This window comes from Cyanistes caeruleus, chromosome 17 (assembly GCF_971803275.1).
Source record: "Cyanistes caeruleus chromosome 17, bCyaCae1.hap1.1, whole genome shotgun sequence".
Lineage (NCBI taxonomy): Eukaryota > Metazoa > Chordata > Aves > Passeriformes > Paridae > Cyanistes > Cyanistes caeruleus.
Window position 1 is genome coordinate 14,548,616 of NC_141717.1, and position 18,969 is coordinate 14,567,584.

Here is an 18,969-nt window from a genome sequence, read left to right on the forward strand (position 1 = left end):
CCTCCGTGTCTGAGTCCCCGTCAATCGCCATCTGTTTCCAAGTCCCGTGCCTCAGTTTCTCCCATCCATCCCAGGGCCTCTCTCCCCATCCCGGTGCCTCAATTTCCCCCACCGATCTCCGTGTCTGTTTCCCCATGCCGGTGCCTCGGTTTCCTCTCTATCCCGCCCCTGCCTCAGTTTCCCCGTGCGCCCCCTCTCAGTCAATCCCGCCCACCTGTCGCGCTCGTCTCGTCCGCCAAGGGGCGCCGGCGCCGCGCGCCCGCCTCCGCGCGCTTCCCTCCTCTGCCGCCGCCTCCGCGCGCGCGCGCTCCAACCGCCCAATCAGCCGCGGGCCCGCGGCGCTTTTGGCCGCCCCCCGGCCAATCAGCGCCGCGCGGGGCGGGGCGAGGCGGGGCCGCCGCTCCCGGTTAACGGCGCCGGTGGGTGCGCGTGGGGGGCGGGGCCGGGCCGCGCGCTCTGTCCGTGCGTGCGCGAGAGGGGCGGGGCCGGGGGCGGTGGCGGCGCGTGCGCGGCGGGGCGGGGCGCGGGGCGGCCCCGCGGGCGATCCGGGATGTCGGGCCGGCTCCTGGTGACGTAGCGGGAAGGGCCGCGCCAGACCCCCGCCCGCCGCTGTCCCCCGGCACGGCACGGGACCCCCCACACCTCCTCCGGTTGCCCCCCGCCATGGGCAGAGCCGCGGCGGTGGGAACGGGCAGGGCGTCCGGGGCCGCCGCTGGGAATGTGCCAGGCCCTGCCGCCGCGTGAGCACCGGCAGCGTTGTCCGCGCCCGCCCCGGGCCGAGCCGTGAGTGTGGCGTCCGCCGGGCCGCCCGTGCCCCGGGAGGGAAGGGAGAGGGCGGGAGGTCCTGTCTCCGGTGGAAGGGGGGGGCGGTGCGAGAGGGTCTGACGCGGTACCGGGATCCCGTCCTCACCTCCCCGTCCCGCGGGGCTCTCTCTCCCGGTAGGGCGGCGGGTGCCATGAGCAGCAGCTGCGCGTCCCCCGCCGCCGCCCGCCGCCGCCTGCAGCGCCGGGATCGATAGAGGCGGGGGCTGCGGACGCGCCATGGCCGGCAGCGGCTACACGGACCTGCGGGAGAAGCTCAAGTCCATGATGCCCTACCGGGACGGCCACAAAGGCGGCGGCGGCGGCGGCGGCCTCCCTAGGGAGCCCCCCGAACCTCCGTACGACCGCAAGCGGCGGCACCAGGAGGACTCCGGCTCCGAGCCCAGCGACTACGAGGAGCAGAAGGAGGAGGAGGAAGCTCGGAAAGTCAAAAGCGGCATCCGCCAGCTTCGTCTCTTCAGCGCCGAGGAGTGCGCCAAGATTGAGGCGCGCATCGAGGACGTGGTGTCCCGGGCGGAGAAGGGGCTCTACAAGGAGCACACGGTGGATCGCGCTCCGCTGCGGAATAAGTATTTTTTCGGGGAAGGCTACACCTACGGGTCACAGCTGCAGCGGCGAGGCCCCGGGCAGGAGCGGCTGTACCCGCGGGGGGAGGTGGACGCCATCCCCGAGTGGGTGCACGACCTGGTGATCAGGAAGCTGGTGGAGCACCGGGTGATCCCCGAGGGCTTTGTGAACAGTGCCGTCATCAACGATTACCAGCCGGGGGGCTGCATTGTCTCCCACGTGGACCCCATCCATATCTTTGAGAGGCCCATCGTCTCCGTGTCCTTCTTCAGCGACTCGGCGCTCTGCTTCGGCTGTAAATTCCAGTTCAAACCCATCCGGGTGTCGGAGCCCGTTCTGTTCCTGCCCGTCAAGAGGGGCAGCGTCACGGTGCTCAGGTAACTCGCCCGCCTTGCCGGGGCTGCGCTCAGGAGCGGGGCCCGCTCGTGTAACGGGGACCACGGGGCGCACCCCGGGCTCCGTCTGCCTCGCCTGGAGGAGCCCAGGGCTTGGCTCTGGTGGAAGGGGTGAAGCGGCCATGTGGGGGGTGTCGTTCCGATTGGGAACGGCTAGGAAGAACGACACAAACTCTCAAGGGAGTTTCAACACGAGAATTCTCTAGTTTATTGCTTCAGGCCTGTCTTATAGACAGATACGTGGAAGGGTACAGAAAGGAAACTCTTACTGGTTAGCAAAGTGCTACATTACCATCATTGGTCAGGGGCACTCATCGCCCCCCTGGCCTTCTCCTGCAAGGGAAAACAAGACTGCAAAGCAACACCTGCAAGGCTGTTCAGTGTCCCTGAGAATTGTTTTGAAATCTTTCTCATATTTTTCCCAGGCTGCTTTCTCAGGCAGCCTGAGGAGCCATGCGGCCTGCAGTCTGTACAGGCACTGTGGCTCAGATTTAGCATCCATAGGGGTGGTCCTGCCGACCTGGTGGGTGAGGATTTGGGTGGGCGCCCTCTCCACGGGGCTTGAGGCGGATGCTGGTGGGAGCGTGGCTCTGCTAACCACTGAGCTCCCGTAAATGGTTAAAATAACACGTTGAGGCACAAAATGGATCCTTTGCCCAAGAGTGGTCAGAGCGGAGCAGCTGGGTAGGGACGGGGCTCCTGGCTCTATTCTTAGCTCGTCCGGTGCTTCTGTGACCTGACCTTAGCGGTGGAGAGGAGGTGTGAGTGGCCTCCTGTTCCCGGCGTGTGACCTGGGAATGCTGAGCCCTCCCCTGCCCGGTGAGCAGAGGGAGCCCAGAGCCCCGCGTGATTGTCACTTGGAAGCGCAGCGGCTCACGGGCACAGGAAAGGACATGGTGTGTGTCGAGGAAGAGCCCTGGAAGGTGGAGTGACCCGCCCAAGGTCACTCGGTTGGCGGTGAAGCTGGGATTGGCACCGGGAACCGCCTCTTCCTCAGCCTGCTGCCTCCCAGGTGAGGGGACAGGAGGGGCTGGAGCACAGGGATCCCGCTGCTGTCCAGCTCCTGGGGAGGGCAGCTCCAATCCTGGCACAGGGACTGCCAGTCCCTCGTGTCCCTGAAGGTCAGAGTGCTCCCTGCCAGGAGCAGGGATCACCGGGACGCTGCCAGCACTGTATCCTCCTTCTGGGGGTTATTTTTTTGGACTGGTGAAGGTCCAGGCCGGTTTTCCGGGCTCCCAGGCTGTAACACAATCCCTTGCTTTGGCTTGTAAATTGATCGCCGCAGGGTTCGGGAAGGAATTTTTCCCCCCACAAACACACGGCCTCCTTGACTGGTGCATCAATAATAAATGCTGAGATCTCGCGTAGCTTTTATCTCGGAAAAGCTGCACAAACATTAACTAATCCTCGCCGTAGCCCGGTGTTAGGTAACTTGTGTGGATTAGCCAGGGATGAGGGAGGCTGCAGAGGGAGCCGGGAACGCCGCTGAGGACATTTTCTCATTCTCTGGTGGTTTGACAGGGCTCAGGGGGCAGAGGTCAGGGTGATTTTGTGAAATGGGACCCAAGGGGACCCATCCTGCCCTGTATCTTTTTACTGCAGAGCAAGCTCCGTCCCCAGGGATGGAGACTGCCGGGTGTGAGGCAGCTGCTCTGCTCCCTGACTTCTCCGAGATAGCAGGAGGGAAACTTTCTACCCTAATTTTCCTGCTGGTGATGCAAACCCCTCTGCTGTCTTTCCTTGTCAGGCCTGGATAAATAGTTGTTCTTCCTTTTACAGCCAGAGGCCTTTTTTAAAGACATTGAGAGTTTTTATCCTGCTTGGAAGCATTCTGGCAGAGCTGCTAATGCAGGGTCAGCCTCAAGTCTTGCAGTCAAAGCCTCTTGAAAAACTCTGGAGGAGGATCTGCAGTGGAGGATGGCAGGAGGAAGGAGAGATGCTTTCTCTGCTCTAGGACCAAAGAATGAGGTTTTCTTATTCCAGATCCTTGCTCTTCCTTCAAAACTGCTGGGAAGAGGCTGCTGGCTTAGGGCTCCTGGAATTGGAGTGAGGTGTCTCCCAGGGGTGTTTGGGTTGTTGGCCAGTGTCACTGAAGTACTGTAATCAGTTTGTTAATGTGGCTGAAGCAATCCTACAAACCAAATAAAGATATCTTAAATATATTTTCCCACCAAATCCTAGGGCTGCTTTCCAACTCACCCACTGCAGCTTGATCACGGTCAGATGTTCTGACTTCCAGCAAGTAGTAGACTTTAAAACAGGGATTATTTCAACTTTGGTACAGCAGTTGGCAGGTACTTTACACTCACTTGAGGGAGATTCTGTCGAAGTGACTGTTCTGTGTTGATAGGATCCTGGCTGGAATCAATTCCTTGCCTCACAGCAGATCTCCTTGTCTCCCATCTAACCCCAGCAATGAGGAGAGGTACAGACCTTGCTTAGGGGTGTGTCACCAAATCCAGCCCTTGGTCATGACTAAGTCAGCTCCCCAAACTTGGCATTTTCTCCTGTGGATAAACAGCTGCTGGAGGCAGTTGCCCTGGAGATGGGGAACAGGCACAGATAGAGGTGGCATGCCTGTAATGTCTGGGATTCAAATCCTGCTGGGTCAGTGGCTGCTCCTGGCGTGCAGCCTTGCCGGGGAAGCCGTGTCTGTTCAGGGCATGTGTGGAAGTCATGAGGATCTAAAGGAAGCTGTCAGATCCCTGTCTTTGACCCCACAGCACTCTCAGGCTGGCCCCAGATTGCCCCTGTCCTGTTCCTGCTCCTAATTTCATAGCTGCTGACCCTGGAGGGATTTTGCAGAGTGGCTTTCCCCGTTCCTGTCCCTCGACTTTGTTTGCCTGCCCTGAAGCAGGATGTGGTGTTTGCCAACACTGAACGTGCTCCAGACTCCTTAGAAAGTGTTCAGCCCTCAAATGACAGGTGAGGTGGAACAAGATTCACGTGGCTGGGCTGTGCCCCTCTGCCAGAAGGCAAAGGCTGAGGCACCCCATGTCCTTCTAATGAGCCCTTCCCTCTTCCAGCAAGGCCCTTTCTCCTCTCCTTTCACATCTGCAGGGAAGATTTGCTCTTGTAAGTTTCGAGATGTAGAAGATGACCTCCTCCAGTCCCCTCTTCTCCCACAGCCCTGGGAAGCAGGTGCCTCCTGCAGGTTTGTCTCAGTGGCAGCCAGGGCCAGGAGGAAGCATCAGCTCGGTGTGTGCTGCTGGATCCCAGTCCTGTGACCCATCAGCTCCTTAGGGAGGGGTTAAAATATTTTTCTTATTTTAACAGTGATTTGGTGAGCTTCAATCAATAGAAGCAGTGGTGGGGAGATGGAGGAATTTGCCTTTTCCTCGGGGGAACATGTGCCTTGAGAATGCTTGGGCTGGGAAAAAGGGAGGGAGCAGGGGGTCTGTGGAGCCAGCTGGGATGGGGGGTTCCAGGTGGATCCCTGCCCTGTAGCTGCTGTCACAGGAAGCAAATCTCAGCACTGAAACTGCTAGGTATGTTGTCTGAGTGTTGGAAAGAGTGCAGCTGCAGGAGGAAGGAAAGGCACAGGTAACACTTCCCAAGTTTCGGGAGCTCGTGCCATACGGGCTTCCCTCCCGCAGCTGCAGAGTGCTCCAGGTCGTCTCCTGGCTGTTTGTGATGGCAGGGGAACGCTGTGATGTGTGTCCCTCCTGTTGTCTCGAGGCGTGCCTGATGGAGGCATAATCAGAGCAGGTTGGAGTCGCTGGAGGATGAACCTCCTTCCTTCCCAGCTGGAGGAATCTCTCTGCAGCTGTCTGCTCCAAAATAGCCTGATCTCTCAGAACAGGCTGTTGGTGCAGAGGAAGTTCCATGTGTGCCAGTGGTGATGAGGCAGAGATTTGTTCAAGCTTTTCTTGTTAGAGTCTCTAGAACTTCAAGGCTTCCTTTTCTGGTGACGTTTCCACAAAAATATCCACTTTTATCTCTCTGTGAATCAATTCTGGCTCAGCAGCAGCTCTTCTGGATGGAACAAGAGACTCAGGGAAGAGTTGGGGGTGTAAGGTTTGACAGGTTAGGTTGGGCTTGGGGCTTGGTTTTTGGGGTAGTGTATGGAAAATGTCGGCACTTCCCCGTGTTCTTCTGGAAAACACTCCGGGATGGAGATGCCACACTCAGGTGTTCTCATGGCCAGGAATTCATGATTTTCCTTTCCAGGTTACTTTGGGTTTGTTTGATCTATGTGTAGATCCTTGGTCTCATTATGGGTGTTTTTCTTGGGGGTCTGCCCCTTCACCCACCCTCAGGACATGTGCAAGGCTGGGTAGTGAGTGAGAAGTTCATGCTGGCACAAGGCAGCACAAGTATGACACAACCAAATAATCCTTTTCTTCCATTTCTCTGCCTGTGCAGAGGCACACCATCACTGTCTGTGATACAGTGCAAACAGAGTTTACCCACACCAGTTTGGCACTGGGGCAGACTGGTGTGTCCCCCTTCAGGGCCTCAGACCAGAGTGGTGAGGCTGCTGTGCGATGCTGTGTGCATCTGGGAGCACAAACTTGCTGGTGCCACTCTGGAAATGATCTGGAAAGGTGCTCTTGCCTGGGGAAGGAGTGCAAAGAGTGTCCAGGCTGATAGCATGATGGAGATTTCAGGTCTGGGAGCAGACCTTTCCCTGGTGTTGAGGGTGCTGCTGAGGATGCTGAGTTGAATTTTAACGTGGGTGATATTCATGAATTCACTGGAGCTTGACGCAGAGATTCCAGGAACATAATAGAGCATCATCACAGGCCCCTTGGCATAACGCTGCCGTGTTCTGCAACACCTGGAGCACGGTGGGGATGGACACCACCCCTGCTTTAACTGGTCAGGTCTTAGACTTTCAGCTGTCCTCACAGAGCAGTAAATCTGTGTGTGAGGAGGTGTTTCTGGGTGAGTGGGTGGGTTATCTAACCACATCAAGGAAACCCGGTCCTGTCCCCAGGGAAGAATTGCGTGTGAGCTCTGTTCTCTGCTCAGGGTGTCCTGAATAACCTGCCAGCCCCTGACCCTGGCGTGCCAGCAGTGACACGGAAAAGCCTTGTGGGGACACTGGGCCTGGTGATTTCTGCTTCAGGCTGGGTGTGCAGGCTTGAGCAGCCTTCGCCCAAGTGCCTTCCAAGGTGTTCCTGCCCTCGTTGGGTGTTTCAGGAAGCTCTGAAGTTGTTCAGCTTCTCTTTTCCCCATCCTGGTCTGCAGAAGGCTGTCAGTGAGCTGACACTCTCCAAACGGCAGGTAGAGGGCAGGCCCCACCGCTGGGATCTGCTGGCTCTCACCCTTGGAGTGCCTGGGTGTGCTCCCAGCAAGGTTTGTGTGTCAGGGCAGGTGTGGTGGCCGCTCTCCACGGACCCACCGTGATTTCACCTGCTGTGCTGGCTGCAGGAGTCCAGCTGAAAACAGAAGCAGCCATGAGGAAATGCTCCAGTGTGTTGTTGGGAAGCCTTGGCTGCCCTTGGCTGTGGATTTTCTCCAGCCTGCTGAAAATGTGGAGTATCTGGAGTCATGTCATATGGTGAAACACTCCTGCTGACAACAGCTACTGCTTGAGCCTGGGCTTTTCCTCGGCTCAGGGAGTTGTTTCACCCTGTTACAGGGAGGTTTTAGAGGAGTGCATCTTGGTTTGCAGGTCTCAGTTTGTAGGTTACCCCATCAGTACTGGCTATGGGCTGGTGATGATCTTGTGGTGGCTGAGGATGGCCATGTGATGGGGAGGGTGATGAGGTGTCTGTGCTCAGGGAAAGGGGGTGAGAGGCTCAGCTCTTAGCACAGCTGCACCCCTTTGTGGCTAAGAAACCTCCTTGATCTGTTAAATGTTTAGGTCTGGGTGTGCTGCACATCTGAGCTATGAGAGGTGTTTTTTCTCACAGGCATGTTTGAAATGATGCTTTGGAGGAATGTGCTCATTTTCTTTCCCCTGTTGCTTTCTATTTTCTTCATACATTAATGGTCTGAATCTACAGTTCTACATTTCTACACGTTTTATTTCACAGTGCTGGAGCAGGTGTCAGTTTCCTCTGGGGTATGCTGAAAAATTGAGTCATAAACCCCCCAAAACCCCCTGACTGTCCTCATTCTTTCCCGATGTTTGTTCCTTCCTGTAAGTCTAGCTCCTGTGTGCCTGGGGGAGGAATTCCTGGTGGAAGTTAGGAAGTACTGGCCAAACTGAGCTGTTGAGGCTGGAAACCACTTTCTGCTTCTGCCTGGCATCTCCCTGACAGTGGCTTTTTGTTTCTGTTGTCAGTGGGTACGCGGCCGACGAAATCACACACTGCATTCGACCACAGGACATTAAGGAGAGGAGAGCTGTCATCATCCTCCGAAAGTAAGTGTTGAAGCCCTCCAGACAGCAAAATAAACATGGATGTGGTGTCATGATGCTTAAACACTTGAAAACTGCCTTCCTTGTTAATTTGCTGGCTTGATCTCACACCTTGATTAGGTGTCACTCTGACGCTGGCTCGTGTCGTGCCGTACCTGGCGGTGGAAGTGGCTGGAACCTGTTCCTGCAGGGTTAATCCCTTCTTGGCTTTGTGCAGCAGCACTTCATTGTAATATCTGGGGTTGCAAGCCATGCTGGGGCCCAAACTGGCTTTCCTTGGCTGCCCAGCTCCAAACACCTGGGATATCAAACTCTGGTTTTAGGCTGTGTGTTCAGGTGTCTGGTCATGGGAGAGTTACCTGGACAGTCTTTTGAAGCTGATGCTTGAGATGAAGAATGTCCTATGAAGGAGAGAAAGTTTATTTGGTATATGGGTTTTGTTTCCTGGGGAGAGAGGAAGACAAGCTTTGGAGGGAAACATGTAGAAAGTTCAGTGCTCATTACAGAGCTTGTCCTTTGAGTCTCTGTTGGGGAGCCAGGCTCCATAAGCTGATTTAGAAAGGGGCTTCCTGTTCTAGAAGTGCACTCTTGATGGCATTTCATCAATCAATGTTTGTTCCTGAAGCTCTTAAGAAAATGGAGAAAAAGTAAACTAACCCCTCCCCAAAGTCCCTCAGTAAAACCTTATTTTCTGCCTAGAAATGCCCTCTCTCCTCATTTCCTTCTACTAGGAGACCAAAAACTGTGACTGCCACACATTGACCCCTGCAGACTGTGCCTTGGAAGGTGTTAGCAGCAATTCTGCTGTCAAGAAGCGTCTTTGTAAATGAAAATACACAACTTTGAGTCCTGTAAACCCAGCCAAAAACGTGGGCATTGGTGGCAGGGCTATGGTTGTGGCCCAGGCTGACATAAGGCTCGCAGGCAAGCGGTCTGGATTCAGACTGGATGAGCTTTTAGATGGCTTAGTTGGTTTCAAAACAAGTCTGGCAACATTATGAGGACATGGCACAAAGCCAGCGGAGTGGAGTTGGACATCTGGTTAGAGAAACCCATGGAATGAAGGCAGGAAAAACAGCAGCCCTGAGGCATTAGGCAGGCAGAATCAGCCCAGACCCAGGGAGGCAGGATGAGATGTGGCAGGAGATAGAGTGGGATGAAAGGCAGGCTGTAGCCAAACCACCCCACAGCTGGGTATAGCCACGTGAGGTTTGGAGTGAGAGGCTGTGATAAGAACTTATATCTGTCATGTTCATGGTGTTGAAACAGCCAGGGAAAAGCAGCACAAGTGCTGACAAGGAGGCATCTCCAAGTGTTGTAGCTGCTTTGGTTGAAGTTTGGGAAAGAGAAGCTGCCTGTCCTAGGTTGTGGAGCAGTTCCCTGGAACAGACAGACTCAGATAAATGAGCTAAAGGTGCCCAAACTGGTGCAGATATTGAACACACCTGTTTAAACTGGCTCTGCCTCTTGCTTTCTCCAGCCTTGCTAAGCCGAGGGTATTGGATTGTTTCAGTCAAGCCTGGCTGCCCTCAAAGTGCATCTGGGCAAGAAGGGACCTTAAACCTCACCTTGTTCCAACCCTTGCCATGGGCAAGGACACCTTCCACTAGACCAGGTTGCTCGGGGCCCTGTCCAACCTGTGCTTCTCTGGGCAACCTGTGCCAGTGCCTCACTGCTCTCTGAGTAAAGGATTTCTTTCTAATATATAATCTAAATCTTCCCTCTTTTAGTCTAAAACTCTTCCCTCTTGTCTTATGACCATCTCCCCCCATAAAAAAGTTGTTGTCAGTGTTTTTTATAAGCCCCTTTAAGTCCTGGGAGGAGCAGTGAGGTGTCCCTGGTTGTACCAGCTGACCTGGTGCATTCCTGCTGAGGGGACAGAGCCTGTAGCTTTGCTGGCTTTGTTTGCTCATCCACCCTGATTTTTGGGGCCTGATTTGCTTCATGTCAGAGCAGAAATGTCTCTGCCCATCAGACAGTGAGGGGCTGACCCTACAGACAGGCCAGATGAAACCACACCAGGATTTTTCCCTTGAGCAAAGCATAAACCCCCTGGTAATTATTTCTGCGTAGCCCTGGTGAATCCATGGCAATGTTTGCCAAAGGCTGTGCTGTGATTGCTGCCAAGTAGAGCTTATTAATTGCTGCTTATCCCTGGCCAGGGTGGCCACCTCGTGGGCCACCGTGCCCTTTGCCTGCGCCAGGACCGTGGATGGCTGCACAAACGCCATTCCCAATCCCCGGGATCATGCGACTTTCCCTGGAACAGGGTGTTATGCAACCAGGAAAACAGCTACTTCCTCTGGTGGCCTGCGAGCACCAGAGGCTCGGGAGCAGCCAACAGCCTCGTGAAACTCCTCTTCCTCTTTTTCCTGGTGAGGATCAGCCCTGAGCTTTCCTGAGCAGATCGGTTGGATCATCCCAGTTGGAGCTGGGATATTGGGCTCTGAATTCTGCCAGAGCCTGCTGGGTCCCAGACATTTCAGTCTGGCTCTGCTCCTGCCTCTGCTCCGAGCGTGTTTTCGCTGACGGCAGCGGGAGAACAAAGCTGTGGGAGCTGGAGGAGCAGCAGGGTTTTGCAGGGTTCTCCAGAGCAGTGTGCTTACCAAGCAGGTCATAAACACTTCAGTACTCAGTGTTTGCTGTGTGTTGGATCACAGGGCTGCCGGGAGCCAGCGGGGTTTGGAACTGCTTTGAGCCTGAGGAGGGGAGGAGCGGTGCTCTCAGTTTATGAGATGCTGGGAGAGGTAACGTGGGAGGTGGGCATAGAAATGAGACCTATTGAACCCATTGAAAGCAATTTTAGAGGCTTTTGTTGCCATTCTGCTTTCACTCTCATAAATAGAGTTTCTCTATTTAAGTCAGGTAGGTACATTGTTCTCTATTTTTGTGTCACCTCTCCTTGTACCTGGCCAGAGGGAGCATGGCTGCTGTTCCCTTGCCCTTGCAGTGTATTGAGGGTTGGTTTGTTTGAATTGCAGCCCTGCAGTTACTGTTGTATTTGAGAGTTGTTTAAACCACCTGACTTTTCACAGGCAGGATCTGCAAGGCCTTTGGTGTTCAGGCTGGACTGGGTCCAGCCCTGGAGCTGAGAACAACTCAGGATGACAGCGTGGACTAGCACAAACTCCATCCTGGCAGCTGCCTTCGGAAGTGTTCCTTGTTTCTGGCATGCTGGGCAAACTCAGGCTGCCATGCCCAGCTCTGCCTGTGCCAGACTGGCATCGCCCTGATTAGCTGAAGAGGCTCTCCCTGATGGCAGAGAGAGGCTTGGCAGCTGGATGTGCTTCCTAATGGAAGTTTAGATTGGGATTCTCCTGGGAAACCTCCCTCAGGAACTGAAGTTCAGCACTGGAGAACAAGTAGTGGTTCTCCCCCTCCTCCAGCTGTGTATGGCTACAATCCTGTGACAGTTCTCCTTTGGGATAAGCTGTGCTTGCTCTTCAGCAGAGCTGCTGGAAGGGATGTGGTGCAGCTTCTGTTTGCTACACCTTCTCCTGACTTGTACTTCAACTCTTTGCACCTCTTAGTCAGGCTGAGGAACACCTGACCCCGGGAGATCTGTGGGCAGGAGGGAGTTTCCAGGTGGAAGCAGTTATTACTGTTGCAGGTGATGATACTTTTGTAGGGCATCTCCCACCCAGGTGGCTTAACTGGAGCTGTGAGTTACTGCCAGGTGATTTCATGGGATTTCACAGCTGCTCCAGCAGCTCAGCTTCTTGTCCCAGAGCTGGGGTTGCAGCACTTCTTGCATTCATCTCATGCCTGTGTGTCCCCAAGCCAAGGCAGGATAAAGGGGAATGGCTTCAAACTGACAGAGAGTGTGTTTAAATTAGGTATAAGGAAAAAAATCCTTTCCTGTCAAGGTGCTGAGGCCCTGGCACAGGTTGCCCAGAGAAGCTGTGGCTGCCCCATCCTTGAAAGTGTCCAAGGCCAGGATGGACAGGGCTTGGAGCAGTCTGGTCTAGGGGAAGGTGTTCCTGCCTGTGGCAGGGGTTTGGAAATGAGATGATGTTTATGGTCCCTTCCAACTCAAACCATTCTGTGATTCTGTGAAGCTTTTAGTACCACAAAGCTGCAGTTTGTTGTGCTGTGGAGGGTGGTATTCCTGCCCTTCCTCCCAAGCTGTGTGCTTGGGGTGGGGAATTCTGCTTCAACACTGGTGATTCTGTAGAAACCCCTTGCAAATTCTCTTTCTCTTTAAATATTTGCAGAACAAGACTAGATGCGCCTCGATTGGAAACAAAATCCCTGAGTAGCTCTGTGTTGCCACCAGGTTATAACTCTGACCGCCTGTCGGGAAACAACCGGGACCAGATCCTGAAACCAAAGCGGTCCCATCGCAAAGCAGATCCTGATGCTGCCCACAGGTAGGATCATCTCTCCTAAGAGCAGTGTTTGGGATGGTGTCTCTGGATCACTGCATAGCTGAGGTTCCTGGCCTCAGAACATATTTAAAACCATTCTGTTTTGCACCTGCCAGGTGCTTTCTGCAATGCCCGGATCTGTTTTATCAGAATGAGCTCTTTATGTGCTCCTCCCAGACTTGTGGAGGCTGAGCTCTGGCTGTAAGCAGCTTACATTGTTTATCCTGTGAGTGGCATAATGAAGAAGCAATAGATTTGGCTGGCTTTTGATAATGCAGTCGTTCAGAACAATAGTTTCCCTGCAGCTAATCATTTTTGACCTCTATTGCCAAGCAACCTGTGCAGCTGCGTTAAACTATATTATGAAAGCAGTCCTGGGGGGGGGAATGTGAGGGTTTGCTGGCTGGGAAAGGTTAAGGATTTGGGTAGTTTCTCAGGTCTGTTTTGATTCCAGAGCTCTGTGTTTGTGTTTTTGTGTGAGAAACCAGACTCTGTGGATGTTTAAGCGTGACCTTCAGGGAAGCTGCTTGCTGAGGTTTCAGACAAGCTTGAGCTCTGCAGCAAGGCTTCCCTTAAACACCTTGGTGTGAGCACTCTCATGGCTGTGAGGGACAGCCAGTGTGCCAGCTCTCCTGCATATTCCAATCCCAAAACTTCCTGAGGATGTAGATGGCATTCTCTGCACAATGGGCACAACCCAAAAGTTGACTTGGTCGCAGGGCTTGGCTGCCGTGCGGTCCCAGCCCTGTTTGAACCTGTCCTGGAGGGAGGAGGGCGGGGATGGTTTGTTTGTGAGCAGTGTTCATTCACCTGGATGCAGGCTGGGAAGATGGATGAAGATCTGAAGCTGGGCTGCAGATGCAGCTTCCCTGGGAGCTCGCAGAGGGCCGGTGTCCAATTAGAGGAGCGATCATGCGGGACAAATGTGCACATCCGTCAGAGCTGTTCTTCAGCCTGATGTGACCTTATCAGGCTGTGGGGGATGGCTTGCATAGGCCTCTGCAGCAGATGGGTGTGAAAAACATGTTTTTCTCTTTCTCTGGCCTCAGAGACTCCGGTATAACAGGTAATTCTCATGGATATCATAGTGGGATCTCTCAGGAACCACTCGGGTAAAGTAAATGGTGTGTGCAGCCCACCAACCCAGTCCTGCTAGAAAATAATCAGAGGCAGCTCTGCAGAAATAACAATTGCACCGTGCTAATGTTTGAGAGGACAAAGGATTTTGGAGCTGAGATTTGATCCTGCACCATAAGGAGCTCAGCTCTGTGCTCTAAATTCTGCAGTAGAGACAGACCCTTCTGCCCAGGGGATTTTTCTTTGGGCCACCAGCTACAAGAAAAAAAAAAAGAGGTGACTGGAAGTGTTCCTGGTGAAGATAAAGGCCAAAACTTGCCTTGGGAAGGGTGAGAACTGGCCCATCATAGCCAAGTTCTCAGCTCCCCTTGGGAGGTGCAGCTTGGTGATGTGTTCCTGCTCTGCCCAGTAGCCAGTGCTGGGAAAACAGGTGGAGCTATCACGGCGAGTAAGGTGCAGACAGCGTCCAGGAGAGCGCCTGGATCCCGTCACGGTGTGCTCTCTCTCACTCCTGTTTTCTCCCTCTCCACAGGCCACGGATTCTAGAAATGGATAAGGAGGAGAACAGGCGCTCTGTCCTCTTACCAAAACATAGGAGACGGAGCAACTTCAGCTCTGAGAACTATTGGCGAAGGTCTTACGAGTACACGGAGGACTGTGACGAGGACGAGGAGGACGGCAGCCCCGCCAGGAAAGTTAAAATGAGGCGACACTGAGGATTGCACTTCCCAGGCTCGTGGAGCTGATGAGATTGGCCTCCAGTCTGTGAAAACTTTCTCCTCCCTCTGGCTATCTTCCATCTAGCTTCAGTTTTGGTTTTTCCTTTCAGGCTGAAGAGTAAACAGGAAGGATTTGCTTTTATGAATGGAGGAATGCTGAGACATACGTGAGGATGGAACATGTCCAGTGCACATGGTGTCCTGAGTCATGGGTCAGGCGGGCATCTCTCCCTTAGGAAGCAGATAAAGTTATGCCAGGTTGTCTGTTGGGATTTCTTTTGAAAACACCAAAAAGTTTAACTGTTTCATTGCGCAAGATTCAAGAATTGTATTTTTGTTCTGGTTTTTTTTTTGTTGGTTTTTTTTTTTTTTCTTTTTTGTTTTTGGTTGGTTTTTTTTTGCTTTAACACTTTTCCTTTCCAAATGTTCTAAATATGATGTTTGACCCCAGGAGCTATAATTCCATGGTGGGCTCATATTCCTTGTTTCACCAAAGGGCTCCTTGGTCTCTTCTTACCTGGTGGTTTTTGGGTCTGTTTTAAGGGTGCCCTGCAGTAACTGGAAGTTTGAAGCTTTGCAGACCCCTCTTGCTGCGATCAATTTCAAAGGGTTTAGGACATTTTTGTTGCACTTTAGTGTTTTAAATGCCGAAGGTTTCCTTTCCAGACCCTTTTCCCAAGCCAGCATGGGCTCGCAGCCCTGTGTCCCTGCGCTGCCCTCTCCGAGAAGAATGTACTAGAGCTCTGGTTTCTCAGTGCTGGTCTGACTGGGGGCGTGCTGTGGTTGAGGAGGAAGGAAACGAGGCCCAGCATTGTCTCGAGATCCATATTGGAATCTCAGGGCTGCCAGGTGAGGGATCACACTGAGCACATGCTGCTTCCCAGAGCTGGGGATAGCCAAGAGGAGTAGGAGACGCTGTGCTTGTGAGGGCTTGTGCCTTGGGACCCCCGAGAAGAGCCTTTCTCCACTGCCCCTTCCAGGTGGAGAGAGAGTCAATGCAGCATTCCCAGCAATCCCATCCCGAGGGACTGGCTGCACTCCCACAGAGCAGGAACAGGAGCTGCTGAGGCCTTGGGGGAGCCGAGCAGCTCTGTCCCCTCCGAGGCTGGCTCTGGGAGCAGGGACACTGCAGGGGTCGAGTTTGGCCCCAGTTCAGTGCATCCAGCACTGAAGTTGCCTGCTTTCTCCTGACTTATTCTTGCCTGTGATCCTGGGGTAGGGAGCTTCTTGGTTGCTACAGGAAATGCTGAGAAGAATCAGGTGTTCAGCCCTGTGGAGTTGTGTTAAAGCATCTGCCATCATCATCTTCTTCTCCCACCTGGTTTGTGTTAACCCAGACCAAAGCCTTGGTGTTTGCAAAGTTTGGGGCCCGATGCCATATTTAGAGCTGTACTTTTAAGGAAAACTTCCTCCAGTTGATTCTTTGAACCCAAGTGTTGGCAGTTGTAAGGAGTAGTCTTATTTTTAAATTTTTACTGCTTTGCCCTCCCTCCAATTGTAGTTTTTCTTAGTGTCGTGTCCCCCACACACTTCATGGTCTGCACGCTTGGCAATAAAAAGATGTAATATATTTTGAAACCTGTTTGCTGCTGTCTTGAGGGGCTCCTGGTCTAAAACAACCACCCAGGCGTTGTTCCCTGCAGTGCTGATCAAGGACATTTGCTGACACCTGGGTCCCACTGTCCCTTCCCTGCTGATTTTCACCTAGTGTTGGGGTTCTGTTCAGGCTGGATTTTGTCACACAAGCTCAGAGGATGTTGCCATCACCTTCAGTGCTGGCTGTGCGGGTGTTGGTGAGGTCTCCAGTGTCTGTCTCTGATTATCCAATGGTTTCCCTGGTGAGAGCCCCCACTGGCTCCGTGCTAAGGCACAGCCTCTCAAGGAACACGTCTTGTCAGTCCAGACATCCAAAAGTTTGTGCTTCTGCTGCTTGTGAAACCTTGCAAATGCTGTTTTCAGACCACATGTAGCATTTGAAGCGCTGTTCCTCACCCTCTCAGCTTTCTGCTGTGAATCCAGGGCAGCTCTTGGCTACAAACCCCTGTTTCGGAAAGCTTGGCGTTCCTGTGATAGCAAAACCGCATGCAGGGAGCAGAGATCTCTTCTCCTCCTGATGGCTTTGTCTTTCTGGATCCATCCTGGCCATGCCCCCTACCCATTGTGGTGCCGGGCTCTGCTGTGGGTGCAGATGGTGACAGAGGTCACTGCCAGAGGTCTCAGCTCTCCTGGCTCACAATTTTATCCCTCCCTCTCCAATATGAATACCCTGCTGTCAACTCAGAATGAAGCTGGAGCAACCAGCCTTTCCACAGCTTCCCAGAGCAGGACTTCCATGGGGTGAGGTGCTGGCTGTGTCTCTGGGCATCCTGAGGTGGTCTTAGCTCTGAGATGGTCCCAGCCATCACCTCATCCTGGTCCTTGTGCAGTCTGTATGTATGCAAGTTTCCTTTCCCAGCTTGTTTTGGTATTCCTGCATGTCCTGCTCGGGAGCTTTCCCCTCCTTCCCTCTTCCCATCCCTGCAGTGGGTCAGAGCTGGCAGCTGTGGCTGGGGGGACAGGAGGAGCTCCTCTCCAGCCACAATCTGCTCTTGGTTTTTAACCTGACTGGTTGGGGCTTGACACCTTGGAAAGAGAAGGAGCAGGATGCAAGCAGGCAGAACCCACAGCATCCCTCAGGAGAGGAATCCCCAGCGTGCAGACAGGGTCATCTTCCCACTTGTACAGGCATTTTCTATAGACATGGATGTATATGTGTAGATAACATGGTTTTTTTAACTCTTTTGCACTGAACAACATCAGAGTGAAACCTGGATTCGAAACTAGAAGACATTTTTCACACAGATCCAGAGGTCTGGATCCTTCTTGTAACCTGTCTGGTTGAAACTGTGGCTCAGAATTCCCGATTTTCTCTGTTGGGCTGCACACAGGCCTCAGGTCAGGCCGGTGGCATGGGGCTGGTGTGGAGCAGGGAGTGGGGTGAGCTCCAGTTTGGAGGCAAAACTTCTCCCATCTGCCCCTCGGGGTGGGCTCATGCACAGCCCTGACCCCTTTGGCTTTGTCGTGTGTCTGATGTGGTTGTGTGTGGTCCAACCTCTCCATCCACCCACAGCGTGTCCGTGCTCAGCCCCAGACAGGAGCTACATCCAGTGTGACAATCCGTGTGCCCAGACCAGGAGAACTGGCTTTCCTAAGGAAGGGGGAGGAAGGTGGGGTTCATCCCTGCTTTTCTGCAAAGAGCAGGAGGAATCGGGGTTTGTGACTGTTGATGCATCTCGAGAAGGGTCAGTGGTGCAATTATCCAAGCCCATGGATCAAAACAGCTGCCAGGCTTTGAGGAGGGCTCAGAGGGGCCGGGGTCTAGACCCCCACCAGCAGCAAAGTCTTACACCTGCCAAAAGTGTTCCCTTTCTCTGATAGGAGGAGAAACATTCAGCTGAGAAATGTCTCTGCTCCTTCCCCTGCCCACACTTAGAAGTTATGGCTGACTTTAATTTTTGTTTTTTTAAAAGATTCTAATTTTTTTTTTGTTACCAATAAAAATAAAAATTACAAAAAAAAAAAATAAAATAAAAAAGAAAGTGGCAATATTTTTTTTCTGTAAGCTTTTCCTAGGAAAAAGCGTGGTTTGTAACAAAGTTGTACAGTTCTGAAGTTTGAGATACGAGAAGTACTGTGTGAAACGCTGTAAATGGGGCAGAGATTATTTTATGTACAGTCTGACGTGGGGGAATCTTTTAATTCCGGTTGATTCTTAGGAAGAATTTGGTTCTTCACTGTCAGGGTTTGGAATTTCATGGTTTCATTATTATTTTTTTTTTTTTCTTGTATAGATTGCTGCATTAATTGAATAAAAGCAGAAAGCATCACCGGGCCTGGCTGTTTGGTAGTTCTGGGGGCTGGGATGTGCCTCGATTCCCCCTGGCAGGAACGAGGTGGTTGGGAGAAGGGAACTGGTTCTAAATAAAGGGAGTCACCGGCTCCCCGGGGACAGGGTGCCCAAATGTGGTGGCTGTGCTGTCCTAGAAATTAGGGACAGGGATCTCTGCCTTCCTCCTCCTCGTCTTCATCTTCCTGCCTGCACCCTGTGCTTCAGCTTCGTGCTGAGCACCCTCCTTGTGCCTCTCTCCTGCAAGAGGGAGATGGCGGGATGGGTGTGAGGTGCTAGAGAGGGGATGGATGGGGTTTGCTGGTCTTGTGTGGCCTCGCTTCTTCCTCCTCTCTTCTTTCCTGTTCTCCCTTCTCTCTCCTATCCTCACCCTCCTCTCCATCTCTACTCCCTCCTCTTCCTCTCTTCCTCACACCTCTTTATCTTTTATTCCTTTGCTCTGCCTCTCCTCCCCTTTTCACTACCCCTTCTTTCTCCCCTCTCTTCTCCTTCTTCCTCCTCAGAGCAGACCCACATGTGGCGCCAGCCTCCCCACCCTCAGTGTGCCGGGCTGTGCCTGCCCTTCAGCCCCCTCCATCCATGAACGCACAGCCCACCACCGCAGCATCGTTCCCCGCTCACCTCCGGGCTGTTTTCCACCCCAAAACCCTGCGTCACCCCAGAGCCGCATCTCCCCAGGGCCGGGGTTAGTCAGCAGGGAGGGGAAGCCATGCCCTGCCCGGGCTGACTCACCCCAAAACTGGGTGCCGGGCAGGTTGCTCCCCGTCCCACCTGGGATGATGCCGTGGGGGGAGTGGAGAACAACATTCCCGGAGCCCTGGCG

General features: G+C 53.5%; 1 protein-coding gene across 2 annotated transcripts; it reads left to right on the forward strand.

Annotated features, from left to right (window-relative positions):
* The first annotated feature begins 263 nt into the window (after nucleotides 1–263).
* Nucleotides 264–18,126, forward strand: ALKBH5 (alkB homolog 5, RNA demethylase). 2 transcript variants are annotated; one of them, XM_086854804.1, is made up of 5 exons: nucleotides 264–419; nucleotides 944–1,766; nucleotides 8,020–8,100; nucleotides 12,312–12,467; nucleotides 14,074–18,126. In XM_086854804.1, exons 2-5 carry the CDS (start codon nucleotides 1,042–1,044, stop codon nucleotides 14,255–14,257), a joined length of 1,146 nt encoding a protein of 381 aa, XP_086710930.1. In that variant the 5' UTR covers nucleotides 264–419; nucleotides 944–1,041; the 3' UTR covers nucleotides 14,258–18,126. The 2 variants fall into 2 exon arrangements, with proteins under 2 accessions (XP_086710930.1, XP_086710929.1); XM_086854803.1 differs by lacking the exon at nucleotides 264–419 and adding an exon at nucleotides 488–783.
* The last annotated feature ends 843 nt before the right edge of the window (nucleotides 18,127–18,969 follow it).